This window comes from Ornithorhynchus anatinus, chromosome 2 (genome assembly GCF_004115215.2).
Source record: "Ornithorhynchus anatinus isolate Pmale09 chromosome 2, mOrnAna1.pri.v4, whole genome shotgun sequence".
NCBI classification, from domain to species: Eukaryota; Metazoa; Chordata; class Mammalia; order Monotremata; family Ornithorhynchidae; genus Ornithorhynchus; species Ornithorhynchus anatinus.
The window spans coordinates 33286740-33310591 of record NC_041729.1 but is presented as its reverse complement, the minus strand read 5'-3'; the positions used below and the strand labels follow the sequence as shown (position 1 = coordinate 33310591).

Below are 23852 nucleotides of genomic sequence, written 5' to 3'. Positions count from 1 at the left end.
CCGGGCCCTTCCTCTGTCTTCTGGGCCATGCCGCTTCTCTACTCCTTAGAGATGTTGCACAGGACATCACCAATCCCCAGGAACCTAGTCTCTGGAAACTTCTCCCAGTGTTGGGAATTTGCCCTGCCTAATGGATAAAGAATCTGACCCGGAGGCTTATCCGGGGAGTGTAAGCCCGTCAGTGAGCAGGGACTGTATCTGTTGCCGATTTGTACACTCCAAGCGCTTAGTACAGTGCTCTGCACATAGTAAGCACTCAATAAATACTATCAAACGAACGAATGAGTTTGGGGTCTTCCATTTCACCCACTAACACTCGTATTAGTGTTTTTAAAATGGTTTACTTTGGATTGCAAGGGATTTTGCAAATATAAATGCCAAGTAAGGTTCTCGACCAGTGACCGACCGTGACTGAAGTTGAGTCCTCCGACAAACTTTAAGATTTGCAAAGCTCTCCCACACTGCAAAGATGCAGAGGGAAGGAAATGTAGATTGGGAGGAGCAGCCTTACTGAAGGAGGAGTCGAAGACCGCCCTGCAAGACCAACTCTGTTGAAAATAGAATAGCGATTGCTGGTATAAGTAGTCTTCCCTTTCCCGTTATTAGAATCTTGAGGCGGTATTGTTTATTGAGCTTGTGCTGTATGCAGGGCACTGTACTAAACATTTGAGAGAGTACAATAGGCATAGTAGATATGATCCTTCTCTTAGGGAGTTTACAATATAGAACAATCCTCATAATCATGAAGTAAAAAATCCCTCCTCCATTTCCTTAATGCTAGGCTGACCACAATCAGAACCTGACATCTGAAAAGATAGATTCGCCTCGCCAAGTGTCTTTTTGGCTCACGCACATTTGTCCCCCTAACCAAAGGAGTCTACCTGCCTTTCTTTCCAGTTGGATCCCTCGACGCTATACAAATCCTGCCTTGCTTATCCAAACTCTTTTTACTCTCAGAATCGCCCCTCCCTGGCCCCCCATCCTCTTCTTTTTTTTCCTCCAGATATATTCCAAACTTCCTCACCTCATTTTCATATCTTAACTTCTACATCTGTTTTGAAGGGTTTACTCCTTTTTTTCTTTTTGGCCATCTCAGTGAGACATAGGAAAAGCAGGGATCATCTCAATCTGTTGCCGAATTATACATTCCAAGCGCTTAGTACGGTGCTCTGCACACAGTAAGTGCTCAATAAATACGGTTGAATGAATACTAATGGTATCTGTTAAGTGCTTACTCTGTGCTAAGCACTGTCCTAAGCCCTGGGGTAGATACAAGGTAATCAGGTTGTCCCATGTGGGGGTCACAATCTTGATCCCCATTTTGCAGATGAGGTAACTGAGGCACAGAGAAGTGAAGTGACTTGCCCAAAGTCACATAGCGGACACGTGGCGGAGCCGGGATTAGAACCCACGACCTCTGACTCCCAAGCCCGGGGTCTGTCCACTAAGCCTCGCTGCTGCTCCAGCTCTCATATAATGCTGTTTTTAACACTTAACCTTGTCACTTCTCACCTTTGTGATAAATACCTGAACAGTGATCACAAACTCCTATTCTAAGCCCACCTTCTCCCCTTGGATACCTTTCAACCTGATAACAATGGCTTGGGCCTTTCATTCATTCATTCATTCATTCATTCATTCATTCATTCATTCATTCATTCATTCATTCATTCATTCGATTAATTGTATTTATTGAGTGCTTACTGTGTGCAAAGCACTCTACTAAGTGCTTGGAAGAGTACAGTATAACAAGAAAAGGACATATTCCTGCCCACATTGAGCTCACAGTCTAATAGGGGAGACAGACATTAATATGAATAAATAAATTGTAGCTATATATAGATTTATGCATATGTGCTGTGGGGACGGGAGGGAGGATGAATGAAGGAACAAGTAAGCGGCTCAGAAGGGAGTGGGAGAAGAGGAGAGGAGGGCCTAGGGAAGGCTTCTTGGAGGAGATGTGCCTTCAGTAAGGCTTAAAAGTGGCCCGTGGTCAACATCCTTTCACCGTGACTTAGCTGCCTTCCTTTGTCTGAATTCTTTAAAAACCGACATTGGCTCCAAATGCTCTGTTAGTCCTTATATGGACACATCATTGAAGTCTCAGGGTATTTTCAATGTTAAATATTGAAGGAAATACTTTGACTCCTTCCATCAGTCCCCCGATATAGAATGTGATCTTAGAAACAATTTAGTTTTTAATTGACAGTTATGAGAGATGCATTGAAAGTGTGGCTAATGAGCTTTAGTGTGTTTGAGATCGCCTCGTTAGAAAGCATAAAAGAATGGGCGGTGTAATTACTCAGTTTTTTTATATGTTTAAAAAACGAACTTGTGTGCAGACAGGTGTCCTGTGTGAGAATGATAATGTTACCGCTGACAACCTAGGTGATAGAACATGAATTAGAAACAGATTTTAGGTAGTGTCGTCGAATGCATCCGTAAGGCAGTGGGATCCTCATCTATTTTTTTAACCTGACTGTGAAGAGTCGGGCTGTTACACCGGAAACTCACCGAGCCAGTGCCACCAAACAGTATTAGTGACTGTAGACATGGAGAGAATGTGAAAGAGATGGTAGCAGAGCTTCAGCAATCCACCCAACACAACTTCCTCCATCGAGGATTTGGCCGTGCGCAAAATAGAGGGCCTGGCGTCAGTAAAGACACGGCTTTCACTTCCCCATTTTGAATGAAGTTATCGTCCCAGTTGGCTGTATAAAATGAAGCAACTCTGGGGAGTGCCACCAACTGATCGACGTGATGAACTGTCTCCCAGAATCGATAGGCAGTGAGGGAGTACGTGGCTCAGGTGATCGCAAGGGCCTTGTCTCCCAAAGTAGGGAACTGTTAGCTCAGATCGTGGGTTGAGTCCCCTCCTCAGCCTTAGACCCTGGAGAATTTTCCCCGTCTCTGCTAGATGGAGACAGCGAGAGAGGATTTTTCCTGCCAGTAGATGGTGCCTTCCCCTTGACTGGAGCTTTCCTTGGGAATCTCAGCATTCCCTATTGCTGCTAATATCCCAGCCCAAACCTTCCGGTTCTTGGAACACCCACCCAAGGGGGCAGTTCTGGCACTTTTCAGGAGGAACAAAGCACTAGCGATTGACGGTTCGTCTGAGACGGGCCAAGACTTTATGCCAGTCTGCCCCTGCACACGGCCACAGATCTCCATGGGTGACCCTGAATTAAATGCTGTCTCGGGAATTTGGCTTCCTGGAGTATTGCTGAAATGTGGACTGTAGTGTAAAAAAAAAAAATTAAGAAAGCCAGTCTGTCATTTGAAAATCTGATGGATAAAAAATAATAATAATTATGGTATTAGTTAAGTTCTTACTATGTGCCACGCATTGTCCTAAGCGCTGGAGTAGATACAAGTTCATCAGGTTGGACGCAGTCTCTATCCCACTTGGGGCTCCCAGTCTTAATCCCCATTTTCCAGATGAGGTAACTGAGGCCCAGAGAAGTGAAGTGACTTGCCCAAATTCACACAGCAGACGTGGCAGAGTCAGGATTAGAACCCAGGTCCTTCTGACTCGCAGACCCGTGCTCTGTCCACACAGCCACGCTGCTTCTCCAGCAGCAGTAGACTGTAAGCTCCTTGTGGGCCGGGAATATATCTGTTTATTGTCGTATTCTACAATCCCACATACTTAGAATGGTGCTCTGCACACGATAAGCACTCAGTAAATGCGATTGAATGAATGAATGGTGTGATCATTTGATGTGTACCCACCTACCCCATAGCCGCGAGAGTTGGGTTTATCACAGGTGCCACAGATGTTTTGGAGCGGCACTGTCGGCCCACTTACGGCTTGGCACTAATGCAAATGTTGAAGTCCTGAACTCAACAGTATCAACATAATGCAAACTTAAAAAAAAGCCTGTTGAGTACTAGGGACCTGATCTTATTTAGCTCATGTATTCTTCTCTAGTGCCTAGTTTAGTTTTTTGCAGGCAGGACTTGCTCAGTAAATACCCCTGAATGAACGGGTGAATAAATGTCACAATTGTGGTAAACTGGGAGATTTCAGCGGAAGAGAGACCGATCTGCTGAACGCCAGTTATAAATCGGGTGGCTCCTCTTTTTGCACGTACGTGATATGACAGAGATTGTTGATCACACATTGGTTCCGTCCCCTGTATTTCTATACCCGAACACCGATAACAGTAGTGTCTTCAAACCGAAAAGGCGAGTACAGACTAAGAATAAGAAACAGGAGGAAAGAGTGCATAAAAAATTACTACCGCTCTTCACCAGATGATGTTTTTCCAAAACCTAGCATTCTTCAACGGAAGAGTCATAATATTAGGCAAAACGTGCCGTGCTACTAAATGTCCTGAATGCAGTAAATGAGCCCTGAAATTAAACACCAGTTAATGCTTTCAAAGAAACTAGGCAGCATGCATAGTAGAATGCAGAGAATCAGCCCAACATACGTTGACTATAACCTGACTCTCCTCCTGTCCCCTTTTCTTGTGGATTTCTTTAGGAGTGTCTTTGGGGGGGACTGCCCCCAAGTGTTTTCTTCATTCAGATGCTTGCGTTCTTTAAACAGAGTGTTAAGAAACGGTAAAAATAAGTTCAGGTGGGAGTCAGCGGAGCCACCATTGAGAAATAGAGGATGTAGTGATTTCTGACAAACATTTGCCGGGGTGGAATGTAGCTGTTTTTAGTTAAGGGTTTCTTTCATTTCCACAACAGACTTCACCCATCATCGGACAGGTTTAGAATGCCAAAGACCCGCAATATCTTAAGGGCTTCGTGTGTAGTCTGGATCATTCCCCTTGCCACTCTTTCTCTTTTCTTCTGCTCTAAGCCTTTTGCTCGTTCTCTGCTTACTAGCACCTCAGTCGATCAGTGGTATGTATTGAACACTATGTACAGAGCACTGTACTAAGCACTTGGGAGAGTTCAGTAGGGCAGAATTAGTGAACACGTTTCCTGCACATAACGAGACTAAAGAGTGCCAGGTGAGCAGGGGCAGGGCAGAGGCTGAAGATTTAGCTGCCACTAGGGTTTGCCTCGGAATGAGACTGAGGGTTTTATTAGTGGTATTCTCCAACTTTATTATAATGCATTATCAAGTTAATCATTGCTGCTTGCTAGAACGAGATCTACTTGAAAACATGGTAAAGTCGTTTCAACTCATCTTTCCTGAAGGAAGTGTATCATGCCCCTTTCAGCACTTTCCCCGCCACTGATTTCCAGATATCACATCCAGGGTAAGAGAAATCCCTTTGGCACTTTAGCGGTTTCGTAAGTAAGGGTCAGAAGGGGAGCCGTTTGGCCTACTGGGAACTGATCGATGGCAGATTTGCCGAAAGTCTCACCGTAAATCAGTGGCAGGGCTTAGGGGTTGAACCTCAGCTCTTATGCTGGTGTTCCACTGTTGGACAGTCCCTTATAAATTGGTACTTGCACATCTCCTCCAAGATGCCTTCCCCAGCTAAGCCCTCATTTCCCCCATTTACCCTCCCTTCTGGGCTGCCTGCGCATTTGGATCTGGACCCTTGAAACACTTGCTGTTCACTCCACTCTCAGCCCCACAGCACTTACGTGCATATCCCAACGGTGCTTGGCACATAGTAAGCGCTTAACAAATACCGTTATTATTATTATATCCGTACACTGCCATTTCCCCTATCTAGAATGCATTTCAATGATGGTCTCCCCTCTAGAGTGTAAGCTCCCCATAGGATGGGATTGGGTCTACAAACTCTGTTGAATTGAACTCTCCCAAGCACTTAGCACAGAGCCGTGCATGCAGTAAGTGCTCAATAAATACCATTGATTGGTTGAAGTGAGACAGTAGTGACGGCAGATGCAATTTGTAATTTTCTGTCTCCTGATAAAACTATACTTCAGTTCTATTATTCTTTCGTATGACCCATTTCTGTGCCTCCTACATTTAATATTATCAGAAGCCTTTATTTCAACTTGACCCATTTTCTCTCCCTGCAACATTTCAGTTTACCCAAATCCTCTCTCCCTTCAGAGTAGTATTCCTTATCAGTGGCTGGGTTTCAGAAAGAGTTTATTTTCCTTGACTCAATCCTTTGGGTCTCTGTGGTTTTGTGATGTCATTTTTCTTTAACTCAGTTAAAAATGAAAGTTATTCTCTTCCATTTCCCTATATATCTGGTTCCCTTCAGGCCAGTGGAATGCCTTTTTGGCCCCATTCAGTTGCCTGGCCATCTGAATCTTTTCCTTGGACCTCCGTGGATATTCCTGGAGTAATAGATTATTGGCATGTTTTATTTTTTTCAGAGTGCATTCAAAGGTGTAATCTCAGAGAGGGAAAATCCCGTGGACCCGTATCAAGCAGCGATTTTTGGCATAACGCTGAAATTGTGTACATGTTTCCACTCTGTCTTCAAAGATGACTCTACTTGTGGATGAGAGGAACTGGGATATGGACTCCAGCCTTTGGCAGGGAGCTCTTCCCAAACGTAAAAGCTCCCTTTAATTTGCCTTGGAGGGCATCTCTCGTGCTCAGCTGGTGGAGACTGATTTTAAGTGACTCCTTTCAAACCTCCCAAAAGCTCAGAGTTGTGACTGGTGAACAGGGAGCCCAGGCGGAGCACTAGCGTGCAAAGAGCTAGCTGGACAAAGCAAAAGATTTTATGTATCAGTTGCTATGGGGTGATACCTGCTCTAAAAAAACATCGTTGAGTCTCTTTCTTTTTGGAACGCTAATTAGAGATGGGAATATCACTTCTCTGGTACATTCCAGCAGTATAGTGATAGAATTTTATTTAAAAAAAAACAACAAAGGGCTTATTTAATGATAAGAATTACCAAATGGTACACTTGATTCTATTTTTTTTAAAAGGTATTTGTTAAGCGCTTACTATGTGCCAGGCACTTTATTACACGCAGGGGTAGACACAGCTAATTAGGTGGGACACAGTCCATGTCCCACCACATGGAGCTCACAGTCTTAATCTCCATTTTGCAGATGAGATAACTGAGGCACAGAGAGGTTAAGTGACTTGCTCAAAGTCACACAACAGACACGTGGCAGAGCTGGGAGTAGCACCTTGGTCCTTTTGACTCCTGAACCTAAGCCATATCCACTAGGCCATGCTGCTTCTATATGGTTTTTCTATAATGTATATTTCACTACATGTTTTGGATAGAACATGATGCGATATGAGAAGAAACTCACGTGCCGCATTTCGTAAGATGTATTTTAACATGAGTTTTGTGTAATGTGGTACAGAATAGTGCAACTAATAATAACAGCAACGATAATAATATTGGCATTCATTAAGCAATCAGTCAGTCAGTGTTATTTATTGAGTGTTTACTATGAACAGAGCCATGTACTAAGCGCTTGAGAGGGTATGATACAACAGAAATAGCGGATAAGTTCCCTGCCCGTAATGAACATTATAGCCTAGAGGATGATCTGACGATCTAGATTTTTAAGTGCTTAATTTGTGCCAGGCACTTAATCAGGTGGGGTTCATAGTCTAAGCAGGAGGGCGAACAGGCATCGAGCTCCCATTTTACAGATGAAGAATTGAGGTTTAGAGAAGTTAAGTGACCGAACCGGGTTAGAACTCAGGTCCTCTGATTCTCAGACCTGTTCCCTTTCCACTAGGTCATGCTGCTTCATCTGCTGAGCACTTACTGAATGCAAAGCACTGTGTTGAGCCCTGAGAAGCGTATAACAGAAGTAGGGCACATGATGCCCGCCAGTCGTCAAGAAACTTAGCGTTCAGTGGGGCCATGGGAGTAGCCAGACACATTATTTTCAAATTATTGGAGCAGGAGAAAGAAGAAAGATGTAACAGATAGTTGTACAAATTTGTCCAGATTCATCTGAATAAGCTGAATAAGAGTCATAAGCTGAATAAGTAACTGAGTGTGCAAATAATAATTTTTCCTTATCTGAAATGGTGATGAAATACCTGTTCTCCTTCCTCTTAAGACTGTGAGCCCCTTGTGGGACAGTGGCCATATGTGACCGCATTGTCTTGTGTCTGCTTCAGCGCTACTTCAACACTTGAGCACTTACTTATCTGTAAAATGGGGGAAAAAAATGTTAGCCCCACATAGAACAACCTCATTACCTTGTATCTACCCCAGCACTTAGAACATAGTGAGCACTTAACAGATACTATCATCATATAATTACTCTTATTAAATGCTAAATCCTGGGATAAATACAGGATAATCCAATTGGACACACTCCCTGCCCCACACAAGATTTAAGCGGGAAAGAGAGAACTCATACAGAATCACCTCTTTGCAGTTGAGGAAACTGGGGCACAGGGAAGTTAAATGACTTGCCCAAGGTCACACAACAGGCACGTGGTGGAGGTGGGATTAGAACCCTGCTCTCCCGGCTCCCAGTCCCGTGCTCTTTCCAGGAAGAGGAGCTGCACTTTAATGTATGGTCGTGTTTATGTACACTAAATGCTGAGCGTAGGAGAAAAACACATAAATGCCGAGGGTGGCGGAAGGGTTGCTGCAATTAAAAGGGGAAGTGTTTATGGGAGAACGAGCGTTATACCTTGACACCGTTTATACGGAAACAGATTGTAAACCAGCTTTTAGTCATTTAACGAGGTCTTATTTGCCCGGTCTGAAGTAACCGAGAGCAGAATCCAGGGAGTTGGGCTGCTCTGACACAACTCCTTCCCCAGGGTGTGGGCGGCCACTCGGCCCGCCGGCTTTGACACACACCTCCTGCCAAGAGTCTCCTCCCTCCGAATCCCATTTGCTTCTGAGCTCCCATCACGAGCCCCAGTGCTCCCTCTTCCTGGGTGCGTCAGAATTGGTGGGCGGGGGAAGTACGTAGCGACACGTGTGCGCCAATGGGTGTAGGTGTCTGTGGTTCTAGAGCTCGTACGCTCGAGGGTACGAATGGGTTGGAAGTGCCAGTGCATATAAGAGTGTGGTGAAGGAAGAGGGAAATCGAAAAATTGAAGGGCCATTTATCTCCAATTGGTTGAAAAGCTGGCGATCTTACTAATTGTAGAAAAACCGAGAGGGTTTTTTGATCTAAGAACTAAAAGCACTTTCATATCCATTATCCTCTTATCCTTGTGGATGTCTCCCAAGAAGCCCATATTACCGTCCCTATTTGATAAATAATAAGGTTGGTATTTGTTAAGCGCTTACTACGTGCCAAGCACTGTTCAAAGCCTGGGGTAGATCCAAGGTCATCAGGTTGTCCCACGTAGGGCTCACAGGCTTCATCCCCATTTTACAGATGAGCGAACTGAGGCACAGAGAAGTGAAGTGACTTGCCCAAGGTCACCCAACTGGCAAGCGGCGGAGCTGTGATTAGAACCCGTGACCTCTGACTCCCAAGGCCAGGCTCTTTCCACTGAGCCACGCTGCTTCTCAATAATAATAAAAAATAAAGTTAGGGGAAGAAAGAGGCTACGTGATGGGAGGACCAAGACTAGAACCCAAGATCCCCGACTATCGGCCCGATGCTCTTTCTGTGGACGGCACTGCCTACGTGTTGAGGTTTCCTAGTTGTTCAGTTGTCTTCCATTTTCAAGTAGAATAGTCTCTGAAGGTAATATCACCTTGCTCCCGAGGTCATGGGTTCGAATCCCCCACTCTGCCACTTGTCAGCTGACTGTGGGCAAGTCACTTTACTTCTCTGGGCCTCAGAGACCTCATCTGTAAAATGGGGATGAAGACTGTGAGCCTCACGTGGGACAACCTGATGACCCTGTCTCTCCCCCAGCGCTTAGAGCAGTGCTCTGCACATAGTAAGCGTTTAACAAATACCAATATTAAATTCAATTCAATTAAACACACTCTGAAGAAGGTAGAGGGCCAGTCTAGCAGAGAATTGAACGAAGAGCAGAGCGGGGCCGAGAGATAAATGTCATCAACTGACATTTGGTACTGGGTGGTACAATGTGGTACTGGGAAAATAAATAATTTTTTATTAAAAAAATCCCCCATGTCGGGAGAGACAGGGAGCATCTGGTGAGCGGTCATTTTGTCTGATGAATCGGCCAACAATCGTTGGCTTGTGCGACCGTTTGCCGCCTGCCTCTGTGAACGGCTTTGGTCTGTGGCTGCAGCTGCCGCATTTCTTGCACCTGACACCCTGTAGCTCTTTCTGCCGGACACTTGCATTCCAAACAAAGCCTTGGCTCAGGAAGAGCAATCCCGTTTCTGACGGCTGTACACTGGCTGCTGTGTTCGCTGTTTGCTTCCCAGTCGCTATATCTGTCCTACAGATTTGGGGGATTGACTGATATCAGGTCTTTAAATGATCTTTTCCCTTCAGCAGCGGTATTTATTTAGCGTCTACTGTAGCCAGAGCATTAACAATAATAAGAATGGTGGTATTTGTTAAGCGCCTACTATGTGCCAAGCACTGTTGTAAGCTGCTGGGGGGATACAAGGTGATCAGGTGGTCCCACGTGGGGCTCCCGGTTTTAATCCCCATTTTCCAGATGAGGGAACCGAGGCCCAGAGAAGTGAAGCGACTGGCCCAAAGTCACACAGCTGGCGAGCGGCGGATCCGGGATTAGAACCCGTGACCTGTAACTCCCAAGCTCGGGCTCTTTGCACTGAGCCGCGCTGCTTCTCGTTCTTGATGGTGCTTGGGAATGTGGGGAGGCAGCACGACCTAGTGCAAAGGGGTCAGACCGGAGAGTCAGAGGACCCGGGCTCTAATCCCACTTCTCTGTCGTGCGACTTTGGGCAAGTCGTTTCACTTCTCTGTGCCTCATTCACCTCACTTGTAAAATGGGGATGAAGCCCTACTCCATCCTGCTTGGACTGTGACCCCCATGTACGCCAGGGATTGGGTCCAATTTGATTCAGCGTTGCTCAGTGGAAAGAGCCCAGGCTTGGGAGTCAGAAGTCATGGGTTTGAATCCCGGCTCCCCCGCTTGTCAGCTGTGTGACTGTGGGCAAGTCACTTAACTTCTCTGGGCCTCAGTTCCCTCATCTGTAAAATGGTGATGAAGACTGTGAGCCTCACGTGGGACAACCTGATTACCCTGTATCTACCCAGCGCTTAGAACAGTACTCTGCCCATAGTAAGCGCTTAACAAATACCAACATTATTATTATTATTCTTTTGTGTCTGCCCCAGTACTCAGTCCAGTGCTTGATACGTGGTAAGCATTTACTATGTACCATTAAAAAAGAAAATCTAGTTTCACCATATTAAAGTAGAAATGAAGTTGTTGAGTTTCCAGCTAAATGGCTGCACCTCGATGTATGGTAATCTGTAGTTTAGCAGAACTCATCTTGGAGAAGCAGCGTGGCTCAGTGGAAAGAGCCCGGGCTTGGGAGTCAGAGGTCATGGGTTCAAATTCTGGCTCCGCCACTTGTCAGCTGGGTGACTGTGGGCAAGTCACTTCACTTCTCTGGGCCTCAGTTCCTTCATCTGTAAAATGGGGATTAACTATGAGCCTCACGTGGGACAATCTGATTATCTGAATCTAACCCAGTGCTTAGAACAGTGCTCTGCACATAGTAAGCGCTGAACAAGTCCCAACATTATTATTTTTATCTTCGTAGCCTGGTTGCCAATGGAAATCTCGAGCTTTGTGTGAGGTTTCTCGGGTGTAGTCTAGCATAGAACTTCAGTCTTTTTCCAACTTCAGGAAATTTCATAGGACCATGTGGGATAAAGGTGATTCCTAATCAGTTGCGGGTTCTCACTAGCTTCCGGATCACCAGTTGTTAATATGCATCGTTTTCTGAGTGACTTCAAGATTTTTGACAATTCTTAGAGTCCTTTGTCTTTGAAAAACCTAAGGAGTGAGTGGCCATTCTCCCTCGACTCCCGCTTTAGAGCTTTATTGAAGGCGCATCTCCTCCAAGAGGCCTTCCCTGATTAAGCTCTCCTTTCCTCTTCTTCCATTCCCTTCTGCGTCGCCCTGACGTGCTCCCCTCATTCATCCCTTCCTCCCAGCCCCACAGCACCTATGTACATGTCTGTCGTTTATTTGTTTACATTAACATCTGTCACCCCTTCTAAGCTGTGAGCTCATTGTGGGCAGGGAATATATAACAATAATAATAATGTTGGTATTTGTTAAGCGCTTACTATGTGCCGAGCACTGTTCTAAGCGCTGGGGTAGACATAGGGGAATTAGGTTGTCCCACGTGGGGCTTACAGTCTTAATCCCCATTTTACAGATGAGGGAACTGAGGCACAGAGAAGTTAAGTGACTTGCCCACAGTCACACAGCCGACAAGTGGCAGGGCTGGGATTCGAACTCATGAGCCCTGACTCCAAAGCCCGTGCTCTTTCCACTGAGCCACGCTGCTTCTCCACTGTTTATTGTTGTGTTGTACTCCCCCAAGCGCTTAGTACACTGCTGTGCTCACCATAAGCGCTCAATAAATACAGTTGACTGACATATTTGCTTTCATTTTCTTGTCCGATCTTTGAAATGATTGTGAAAATAAGGCTTATTGCACAACCTTGCTTCTACCCTGTGAGTAATGGGGCAGAGAACGTATTTTTCAACTCCGACCCAAGCAGTCATAGCATTTGGACGTCGGAAAACCTCTGAGAGCTGCCAAATCTGTGCAGTTGCTGCCTGGTTCTGTTTATGGTGATATATGTTTGATATGGGTTGTCATATACGATATGGATATTTTGATCCTCTTAGCAATTCGGAGACTGTTGTGCAAGAAAGATTTTTCCAAACTGGCCTTGTAGCCAACTAATCATCGTGCAATTTTGGACGGGGATCGTGTCGGCAAGGAAGTGTAGTGTGGTGGCACAAAAGTATCTGCACTTAGTTTCTCCCCTTTTTTTCTTGAAAGCCCTCAATAGCATCTGGAACCATATTCCGGTGGAAAGCTCAACTACCGAAATAATTCATCCTCTCGAGCTTGGAGACCTCCACGAGAATAATAATAATGTTGGTATTTGTTAAGCGCTTACTATATGCAGAGCACTGTTCTAAGCGCTGGGGTAGATACAGGGTCATCGGGTTGTCCCACGTGAGGCTCACAGTCTTAATCCCCATTTTACAGATGAGGTCACTGAGGCACAGAGAAGTTAAGTGACTTGCCCACAGTCACCCAGGTGACAAGTGGTGGAGCTGGAATTCGAACCCATGACCTCTGACTCCCAAGCCCGGGCTCTTTCCACTGAGCCACGCTACTTCTCTATGAGAATCTTCCCAGACCTGGAGTCTGCCATTTTTGGCTTTGACTGCAGGGGCAAATTCTTCAAGAGTTGGTGTTTACAGGCTCTCGGTACTTCAGAGGGCTCATCTTTTGGGGGAAAAGTGGCAGCTGGAAGGCCACTGAAAGTTATAGAAGCAGCGTGGCTTAGTCCTTCTGCTTCCCCTCTGCCCTCTGCTCCTTGCCCCTTCCCCCTTTCCCTCTGCTCCTCCCCCTCCCCTCAGCACTGTACTCCTTTCGCTATATTATTTATTACCCTATTTATTTTGTCAATGAGGTGTACATCCCCTTGATTCTATTTATCGTGATAATGTTGCCTTGTTTTTGTTGCATTCTGTTTTACTCTGCCGTCTGCCTCCCCCAATTAGACTGTGAGCCCGTCATTGGGCAGGGATGGTCTCTATCTGTTGCCGAATTGTCCATTCCAAGCGCTTAGTACAGTGCTCTGCACATAGTAAGCGCTCAGTAAATACTATTGAATGAATGAATGAAAGAGCACGGGCTTGGGAGTCAGAGGACGTGGGTTCTAATCCCAGCTCCTCATTTGTCCGCTGTGTGCCCTCAAGCAAGCCACAACTCCTCTGTGCGTCAGTCACCTTATCTGTAAAGTGGGAATTAAGACCATGAGCCCCACGTGGGACAACCTTATATCAACCCTACCACTTAGAACAGTGTTTGGTACATAGGAAGTACTTAAATACCATAATTATCACCGTTATTCTTCTTATTACCACCTTACCCGGAATCGTATATCCGGGTCCATTCGGCCGCATCGGAGACGTCTAGGGGTAGCGGCCTAGCCAGGGATATCTTTCGCTGGGGAATTCAAGAATGGTTCTGCATTGTCCTTTACTCGATCTGGGTATCTGTACGTTTTATGAGCATTCCTTTATTAGGATGACAAGGAGCGCCAAGCTGTTGGGGGTATAAATAGTTCCTTGATTTTGGAGTTATTTTTATCTAACCAGTGTTAGTAGCTTCAACTAGCATTACTCATAGCTTCGATTGCTGCGTGGTGGTCAAAGTCACCCACTGATTGTTCACGATAGTATTTGTTAGTGCAGTTCCTAGATCGGACGGGCCTGCTTGCGTGATGAAGCGTAACTCTACCACCAAATCAAAGCCTTCCGTCTACTCGGAGCACAAGGTTTATTCCTGATAACGCATCGGCTTTTTGTAGAACAATAAGGATGATGATGATGGTATTTGTTAAGTGGTTACTTATAAGTTAAGCGCTGGGATAGATCAAGATAATCTGGTTGGTGTAAACTCCTTGTGGGCTGAGAACATTTCTACCAACTCTGATGTGTTCTTCTCTTCCAAGCGCTTAATGTAGTGCTCTACACCAGGAAAGTGCTCAATAAATATGATCGATTAATTGATTGACACAGTTCCTCTTCCACCTTGAGCTCACAGAAGAGGTCGGAGGGAGAACAAGGATTCAGGCTCGGTTTTACAGATGAGGAAACTGAAGCACTGAGAAGTTGTGGCTCAGTGGAAAGAGCCCAGGCTTGGGAGTCAGAGGTCATGGGTTCGAATCCCAGATCTGCCACTTGTCAGCTGTGTGACTGTGGGCAAGTCACTTAACTTCTCTGTGCCTCAGTTACCTCATCTGTAAAATGGGGATTAACTGTGAGCCTCACCTGGGCACCCTGATTACCCTGTATCTACCCCAGCGCTTAGAACAGTGCTCTAGTAAGTGCTTAACGAATACCAACATTATTAAGTGACTTGCCCAAGGCTGCACAGCAGACAAGTAGCGGATTCGTGATTAGAATCCATGTCCGCTGACTCCCCGGGCTGTGTTCTTTCCACTGAGCTACAACTTCTCAGTGCTTCAGTTTCCTCATCTGTAAAACCGATCTCATTCTTTGATTTTTTTGCCTATGCGAAATTGTAACCTCATGAGACGCCATCGAAAGTGAAAATCACCTCATTTTTCTAAAAATGTTCCCCATAGAGAAACCTAAAATAGGGAAAAGAAGCCGCTAGTAGTAACAGCATCCAAGAATCACCATTAAGCCTGTGGGCGTCAGGAGCCAGGGACGTGGGGGATGAAGGCAGTAATATCTCCAGGACTGTGAGTGTTCCCAGCTCTGACTCCTGGTGCCTGCTGAGACTCTTGTGGAAGCTGAGGAAGGGAGGTTCTCACTGCTAACCCCGCCATCCCCCGTAGCAGAACTGGTGGCCCACAACCGTGAGGGAAGAAACAATCCATCAGTCGGTGGTATTTATTGAGTGCTTACCGCAACGGAGAATACAAGTGGCTTCTCCAGCAGGTACAGACCCGGGAATGGTACCCTGCACGGTTTAGGCGTGATACGTTCCTCGAAACGTGATGAATCGCGCATGGTTGTATCGTGGGGGAGCATTTTCCCAAAGACTTAGAGGCAGATTGGCTTTAAAGCACCCTGGTGAGGATGTGAAATGCCGTTTATCCCTTCTGCGTAGAGTTTTAAAGCACTGACTGTTAAACAGTGTCATTTCCAATGTGTAATTGCAGGTCATCTTCTATATGCGATGTCTGCGTGCAACCTTCTGTGTGGAATGAGGGCCTGTATATTTAAGTCGATTTCATTCCAGGTAGCCCTTTAAGAACAGGGTTGAAGTCCAACTAAAATGCTTTCTTGTAATAGACCTACTAGAACTCGGTATTCTCAGTCAGTCAGGTGTATTTATCAAGTGCTTACTGTGTGCAGAGCATTGTACTAAAGTGCTTGGGAGAGTACAATATAACAATAAACAGACACATTCCCTGACCACAACCGCTATTAGTCTAGAGAGGGAGACAAACATTAATATAAATAAGTAAATTACAGATATGTACCTAAGTGTTTTGGAGCTGGGAGGGGGATGAGTTAAGGGAGCAAGTCAGGGTGACGTAGAAAGGAGTGGGAGAAGAGGAAAGGAGGGGCTTAGCCAGGGAAGGACTCTTGGAGGAGATTTTCTCAATATACTCAATATTTTTCTTTTAGCTTACAGGAGGCGAGGGTGTCGTCGGTGTTGAATAGCATGGGCAGTTCAGTTCATATTCTGCCGACGTGCTGTTTGAGGTTTAGTGTGGGTCAGTAGAACAGAGGAAATGCCACACTGGGTCAGACAAGTAGTTCGGTCGTCCCGGTATTTGATCTCTGGCAGAACGGCATAGGTTGCTTTAAGGGACATTGTTACGGTCGCCTTCCTTAGCTAACATCTTTAAATTTGGGCATACCTATAATACCCCTAATTGTTCCCTCCAATAGCTCATCGTGGACTCCCACCTCCCTTAGGAAGCGTCCTCATATTTGGAACACTGTATAAGTCCCTTAATTGTTCCCTCTAGTAGTCCATCATGGACTATTATCCATGAGCTCTTCTCCAGTCCACCATTCCTCACTTTTCCCTCCTATAATCCAGGATCATCTTCTCGTCCATGAATCTAGCTAAACCCTTCTTGAACCTCTTTATACTTTCTGCCTGCACTGCTCCCTGAGGTAATGAATTCCATTGGCTCACCACCAGCTGGGGAGAAAACTTTATAAAAGATTTCATTGAAGGTAATTTCTAAGAGTTTTCGAGATCTCGCATCTTCATCAGCGGTATTGTTTTTGATCTTTTCCGTGCTGTTGAACTGCAGTGGTGAAGCAGCGTGGCTCAGTGGAAAGACCCCGGGCTTGGGAGTCAGAGGTCATGGGTTCGAATCCCGGCTCCGCCACTTGTCAGCTGTGTGACTGGGGGCAAGTCACTTAACTTCTCTGTGCCTCAGTTACCTCATCTGTAAAATGGGGATTAAGACTGTGAGCCTCACGAGGGGCAATCTGATTACCCTTTATCTACCCCAGTGCTTAGAACAGTGCTCTGCACATAGTAAGCACTTAACAAATACCAACAATATTATTTTTGTTATTACTATATGTTGAACCATTGGGCCATCCTTTGAATAATAATAATAATAATTCTGGTATTTGTTAATTGCTTACTATGTGCAGAGCACTGTTCTAAGCATTGGGGTAGATACAGGGTAATCAGGTTGTTCCACATGAGGCTCACAATCTTAATCCCCATTTTACAGATGAGGTAACTGAGGCACAGAGAAGTTAAGTGACTTGCCCAAAGTCACACAGCTGACAAGTGGCAGAGCTGGAATATAAGTAACCCTTATTACCTTGAGATGAAGTCTAATTGTATGTTCTCTTAACCTGGGCATTTTCTGTAATTTATGTTGCAAACAGCATGTTTGACTTCTTCCCGGATTAGTTATGGGACTGGTTCTGAATTCACTCATTAGTCACTCAGTAATTGGGATCTACCGAGACGACAGTCTTGTAGAATTTTTCGCAGGCAGGAAGTTCTCAGGCTTATGTCACAGTGGGTCCCGGAAATCTGTGTCTCGAGTCAAAGCCGATATTTCCTGAAGAATAATAATGCCAGTGGGGTCTGTACCTGAACCCTCCCCCTCTCCCAGCTCTCTGGATGATTCAGCATTCCTAATCCCTCTTTTTAGCCTGCACTTGGGCTTGCATCCTTTATTCACCTCTCCCTTGGCCCCACAGCCCTTATGTACATATCCATAACTCATTTATTTATGTTGCTATATATCTCCCCCTCTAGACTCTACGTTTGTTGTGGGCAGGGAATGTGTCTTCCCACTTTGATATACTGTATTCTCCCCAGCGCTTGGTACAGTGCTCTGCACCCAGTAAGTACTCAATAAATGCTATTGATTGAGTGAATGCGGAGAGCCTCAGCATCATCAATCCTAAACTAAAGCCAGTAGATGGTTAGTTAATCTATAGAGAAGCAGCGTGGCTCAGTGGAAAGAGCCCGGGCTTGGGAGTCAGAGGTCATGGGTTCGAATTCCGGCTCTGCCCCTTGTCAGCTGTGTGACTGTGGGCAAGTCACTTCACTGCTCTGTGCCTCAGTTACCTCATCTGTAAAATGGTGATGAAGACTGTGAGCCTCACGTGGGACAACCTGGTTACCCTGTATCTCCCCCAGTGCTTAGAACAGTCCTTGGCACATAGTAAGCGCTTCACAAATACCAACATTATTATATAGAGAAGCGGCATGGCTCAGTGGAAAGAGTCATCATCATTATTATTATTAGATGGATGAAAGAGGCTTATGGTCTGTTACCCTTAGGCTTTTTCAGATAACCTTCTCTTTTCCCCCGTTTTATTTTTTTCTATATCCTTCCGGATGGAATCATGAGGTATTCTGGTCCTGCCCTCCCAGTGCCCAGACTAAAATGAGTCAGATTTGCTCTAAATAACATCGGTAAGGCTTGATATTCCACCAGGGATAAGTAGGTCTCCACGTACCTGAAAATGAAACGGTATACTTGTTCCAAGGGCCAGTGGCCATCCCAGCTGACTCTTGGTGCACTCTGGTAAGCAAGGTCTCTGCTCTTTTTATGGCAACACAGCCTGAACTGTACCTCTGACTCTGCGATTCAGCCAGGGTTCCCCGGGTACTGAAACCTTGGTCTACCCATTCTTGAGAAATACAACTTCTTAACCCATCTATCTGTGGTGAGCTGATGTGGCCCGTTACGTATTACCTCAGGAAAAAAGGCATCGGTTACCGTACTTCCCTCAGAGTGCTGCCCTATCATCTCATTAGCCCATCAAACCGCCTCTAAGAGGTATATTTTTCTACATCGCCCACCCACCAGGTTCTCAAAAATGGGCTGCACCTGCCCTAGACAATGTAGTTATTAAACTCCCCCAGGGCAAAGACCTTGTCTTTTAGACTTTTAGTCTTGTCTTTTAGTTTTGTTTCTTCTCTGACCCCCAATATGGTACTTGGCTCGTGGTGCTCAAAGGCTGTTGAGGCTAATACCGATGACTGCTGTAACTCTGCCGTTTTCTCTGCTAACTCCTGTTACTGCCTCAGTGGAAGCAGCAGGAAAGCGGGGGCGGGGGTGGTCTCTACTTTCAGGACCCCGGGGAGGTAACAGGAAAACCTCTGTGCACTTGGGCCTACACCCTAGACCCTCTGGAAGGCAGATTTGAAGCTTTATTGTCATCCAAGGAATCACAAAGGGTTATCCACCATTAACTCTGCAAGCCACACACCTGCAGAAATCTTGTTAAGACATCAATTAACTCTCTTTAAGCCTTCTCTCTCCTTTTTTTCTGTTGCTTGAGTCTTTTGCCTTCCAAGTGTCCTCGCAGAGCATCCTGCTTGTCCTCACTGCTACATCCTTCAGTTTTCATGTTGTCCTTTTCATCATTTTCAGCACTTGAGTAGCACACCGTTTCATTTCTGGCATTATTTCCTTACGATGGCATTAGGATATTCCCCCGGCCCTCAGCTTCGGAGCACTTAGGGACACATCCGTAATGTATATTAATGTCTGCCTCCCCCCGTAGACTTGAGTTCCTTGTGGGCAGGAAACGTAGCCAGCAGATCTGTTGTACTGTACACTCCCACGCTCTTAATACAGTGCTCTGCACAGAGAAAGCGCTCAGTAAATATCACTGATCGATGGGTTAATTGACAAGCTCATCACTTATTCCTCTGTAGCTAAGTTTGAGGCACAAAGCTTGCAGTTCCTCCACAGGTGATTGCTCATTGAATGTGCACATTCTTATTTCTTCTGATTCAGCCTTCGTAGTTGGTGGGAATTTCTTTATTAGATTACAACATTCGGTGGTCTCAACCGGTGCAGATGACGCTTTTGCATACGATCCGTCCTCCGAGAAGGTCCGTATTTTGTGTGTCGCTCTGAAATTGCTCTAGTTTTGGTTGGTCCCACTGGTCCATTGTTTCTTTGTTCCTTTGTGTTTTAGTCATGATTTACAGAAACAAAGCCAGTCAACCCATCAAGCTCTTCACTCACGTAACTGTTCCTTTCCAAATAGGCAAATAATGCATTTTTGGTCACTTTTTTAATTCTGTGAGAGAGTTCAAATCATTTTTGGTTTACGGGGAGTGTTGATTCCTTTGGAAATGCTTCTTCCACCACCTCATAAAATCCTTCCTGTCTGTTGCAGGACCGTTCACGTGGACTATTTTCAATATTCTCAGTTGTGTAATAGGGAGAATGAGTCCCTGTTCTTGAAGTTTTCCATCAGCTTTCTATTAGGGTTGCTAAATCATTCTTCAGCATGAGTCCAGCACTCTATTCTGGCTGTTTAATGCTTTAGTATAGAACAGTTGGTCATTATTGTGCCACTGAGCAACGAACTCATTAGTTTCTTTTTTTAATGTGCCTGGCACATAGTAAGCGCTTAACAAATGCTTTTATTATTATTTTAATGCAGCTAAGTGCTTCCTCTGTGCCAGGCACTGTTCTAAGCACTGGGATAGATACAAGCTGACAAGGTTGGACAAGGTCCATGTCCCACGTGGGCCTCGGTCTTAATTCCCATTTTACAAATGAGTAACTTGAGGCACAGAGAGGTTAAATGACTTGTCCGAGGTCACAGAGCAGACAAGTGGCGGAGTCAGGATTAGAACCCAGGTCCTCTGACACCCAGGCCCATGCTCTTTGTACAAGGACACACTTCTTATTTCTTATTCACGGGTGACATTTACTTTAACCTTCCTTGTTTCTTCAGAACAAGTGCATCTGATAATGAGGTTCATGTGTAGCTTAATTCCTCTCTGACATCCTGGGCTATCCCAAGTGGTGAATAGGGTTTGAACTAATAAAAGGGTTCCCTCCTATTTTCTAGATTTACGCTACTCCCGTAACTTTGATCGGCATGATTTTGTGGCGCGTCGTTCAGGTTGCTATCCCTAGTTCTCTCAGGTGGGAATTCTCCCGCCCCACTTGGCAGGATGGTCCTTGAAAAGTAGAGACCCGGTTGAACGCCTAAATATAATGGACCTTTCTTCCCCAGTCTTGCTACAGAGCTTTCTATGAGCCAGAATGGGTGGGGTGGAGAGGGGAGAGGCAAAGTTAGCCATGCTAAAACGCGGGATCTAGCACACCCAGATCCAGCATTTTAAAAACACTTGTGTATCCTGGGTGATTTACTAAGGGGTCCGTGGCCCCTTCGAATGTTGACCGATAATTTTCAGCTGTATTCACTCTGATTCCCAGTTAATTCCCCGATTAGACTGAGAGCCCGTCACTGGGCAGGGATTGTCTCTATCTGTTGCCGAATTGTCCATTCCGAGCGCTCAGTAGAGTGCTCTGCACATAGTAAGCGCTCAATAAATATTATTGAATGAATGAATTCACTCTGTGGAAGGCCGTGCAGAATAGTTATTATACTCATTGAGCCTCCGCAAGGATGCCTTCATTCATTCATTCATTGTCGTATTTATTGAGCGCTTACTGTGCACAGAGCACTGAACTGAGTGCTTGGAAAGTACAGTTCGGCAACAGAGATAAGCCCTACCCAACAACAGGCTCACAGTCTAGAAGAGGGGGACAGACAACAAAACAAAGCAAGTAGACAGGCAGACACAAAGACTACAACACACAATAATAATAATAATGGTTGTATTTGTTCATTGCTTACTATGTGCCAAGCACTCTTCTAAGCACTGGGGTAGATACAAAGTAATCAGGTTGTCCCACGTGGGGCTCATGGTCTGAATCCCCATTTTACAAGGTAGCTGAGGAACCGAGAAGGTTAAGTGACTTGCCCAGGGTCACACAGCAGTGACGGAGCCAGGGTTAGAACCCAGGTCCTTCTGACTCCCGGACCCGGGCCCTGTTCATTAGGCACGCTGCTTCCTGTGGGGATCGGTGTATCTTCAGGCCGCACCGCAGGGTTCCCATTTCACATACAGCTAATTCAGCCCGAGATGAGTAGTTTTGAGGGAGATTTCCCAAGCCTGCCCCAAACCAGACCAAGTTCCTGTGGTGTTGCTCCAACCTGGCCCTTTAGTCATGTATCCTACGGGCAACAGGGACTACAAACTTGTTTAAACCCCAGTGTCGTTCTCCTTCAGTACTTGATTGGGTTGCAGGAGTTGCTACTTTTTTATACTTTGCGGTCAATCAGCTGTTCCCTCCCACACCAAAATTGAGGTAGTTAGGTGGGATTCGATGAAGGGCCAAATGCTGTGTAGCAGGGAAAAATGTAAAAGAAGGCAGTACAGGGCCCGGATCATTTACAGACTGAGTAGAAGGCAGTACAGGGCCCGGATCATTTACAGACTGAGTAGTCTACTCCAGATGATTAAAAGGGAACTCTACTGACAATCCAACATCTATTACAAAGTCCCCACAGATTTATCGATAATTGTATATCTAATAAGTTTTTCTCAAACCCGTCCTCTGATTGATTCCTCAATTGACGTTTCCTGTCATTTTGCTAGGCAGCAGAGAGACTCCGAGATTTTTTGTTTTAAAAGAGAAACCCCTCTTTCCCTCACATATCCTATTCCTTTCGCTAGTCTTGTGGTGTCACTTTAGAGGATATGTATGTAGGCCTATTAAGTTTTACAGTTGTCTCTTTTCTAAATCAGCCATCTTTACAATTTTGATTCTTTGTTATTTGAATCGTGTGAGTTTATGTTTTCCTCTTTTTTTTTTTTTTTGTAGCCCTCCTCGGATCTCCAGCTGGTGGAATTCAGAATCCGATCGGTTCCGTTAGTTCGGGCCAGCCCAATACTACTACTTTAAGTAACCCTAATCCGATCGATCCCAGCTCCATGCAACGGGCATATGCCGCTCTTGGCCTGCCGTACGGCAACCAGCCTCAGACGCAGCTGCAGCCTCAGGTCCCTGGCCAGCAACCCACACAGCCGCCGCAGGCTCACCAGCAGATGAGGACCATCAGTGCATTGGGTAGGTGGTCAGAAAGAACCCTTTGTCTAACTCTGACTCCCACCCCGCACAGAAGCAATTTCAGGGCACAAGTAAATAACCGGATTTTATTTAGCGAGTTCCGGATATTGCGCCGCCTCGTGTACGCATCCTCTAGATGGCAAACTCATCTTCGAGACTGTCAGCTCGTTGTGGGCAGGGATCGTGTCTACCAGCTCTGTTGTAGTCTCCCAAGCGCTCTGTATGCATTAAGCACTCAATAACCAATCAATCAAATGTATTTATTGGGCACTTACCGTGTGCAGAGCACTGTACTGAGTACTTGGGAGAGTACAATATAACATCAGTGGAAGGGTGGTGCAAAGGATGGTTTTGATTCTGGGAAATTCTTTCTCTCCCAGGGACGTTGGTAGATACAATTCTCTGTCCACCATTGATTGATTGATCGATCCATATTTCTTGAGTCAAGAAAGTAGCATGGCCTAGTGGAAAGAGCAGAACTGGGAATCAGAGGCCTTTGGGTTCTCACCGCACTCCACCACTTGCCTGCTGTGTTTTCTTGGGCAAGTCACTTTTCTTCTCTGTGCCTCAGCTACCTCATTTGTAAAATGGGATCAAATCCTCCTCTCTCCAATTTCCACTGTGAACCCCTTGTTGAACGGGGATTTGGTCCAACCTAAACATCTTGTATCTACCACAGCTCTTAGTACTGCGCCTGGGACATAGCACTTAAGAAATACCATTTAAAAAACAAAAACCCCAAAAATAAACCAGAGGGTGAGCCCTCCAGTATGGCTGTAGGTATTAACGTCAAAGCATCTAAACTGGCTCCGTCATTGTTTTCACCTTTGTTCTTCAGACCCCAGGGTTAAAAGCCTTCTGAATAGCTATCTCTTGCCCATCCAGGACAAAGCGAAATGGAAATGTGTCAATTATTTGGTTAATTCGATCAACACAGCAACGAGATGCGCCCGTTTAGACCTCGGAGTTTTGTTTGTTT

General features: G+C 45.5%; 1 protein-coding gene across 3 annotated transcripts in view; it reads left to right on the top strand.

The window, feature by feature from the left end:
* Positions 1-23852, top strand: part of LOC100080510 (CREB binding protein) — a 189986-nt gene that overhangs the window by 86529 nt on the left and 79605 nt on the right. For all 3 annotated transcript variants that reach the window (XM_029058424.2, XM_029058425.2, XM_029058423.2), the window contains exon 6: positions 22628-22873. In XM_029058424.2, coding sequence (XP_028914257.1) covers positions 22628-22873 — 246 coding nt within the window. The remainder of the gene's footprint in view (positions 1-22627; positions 22874-23852) is intronic.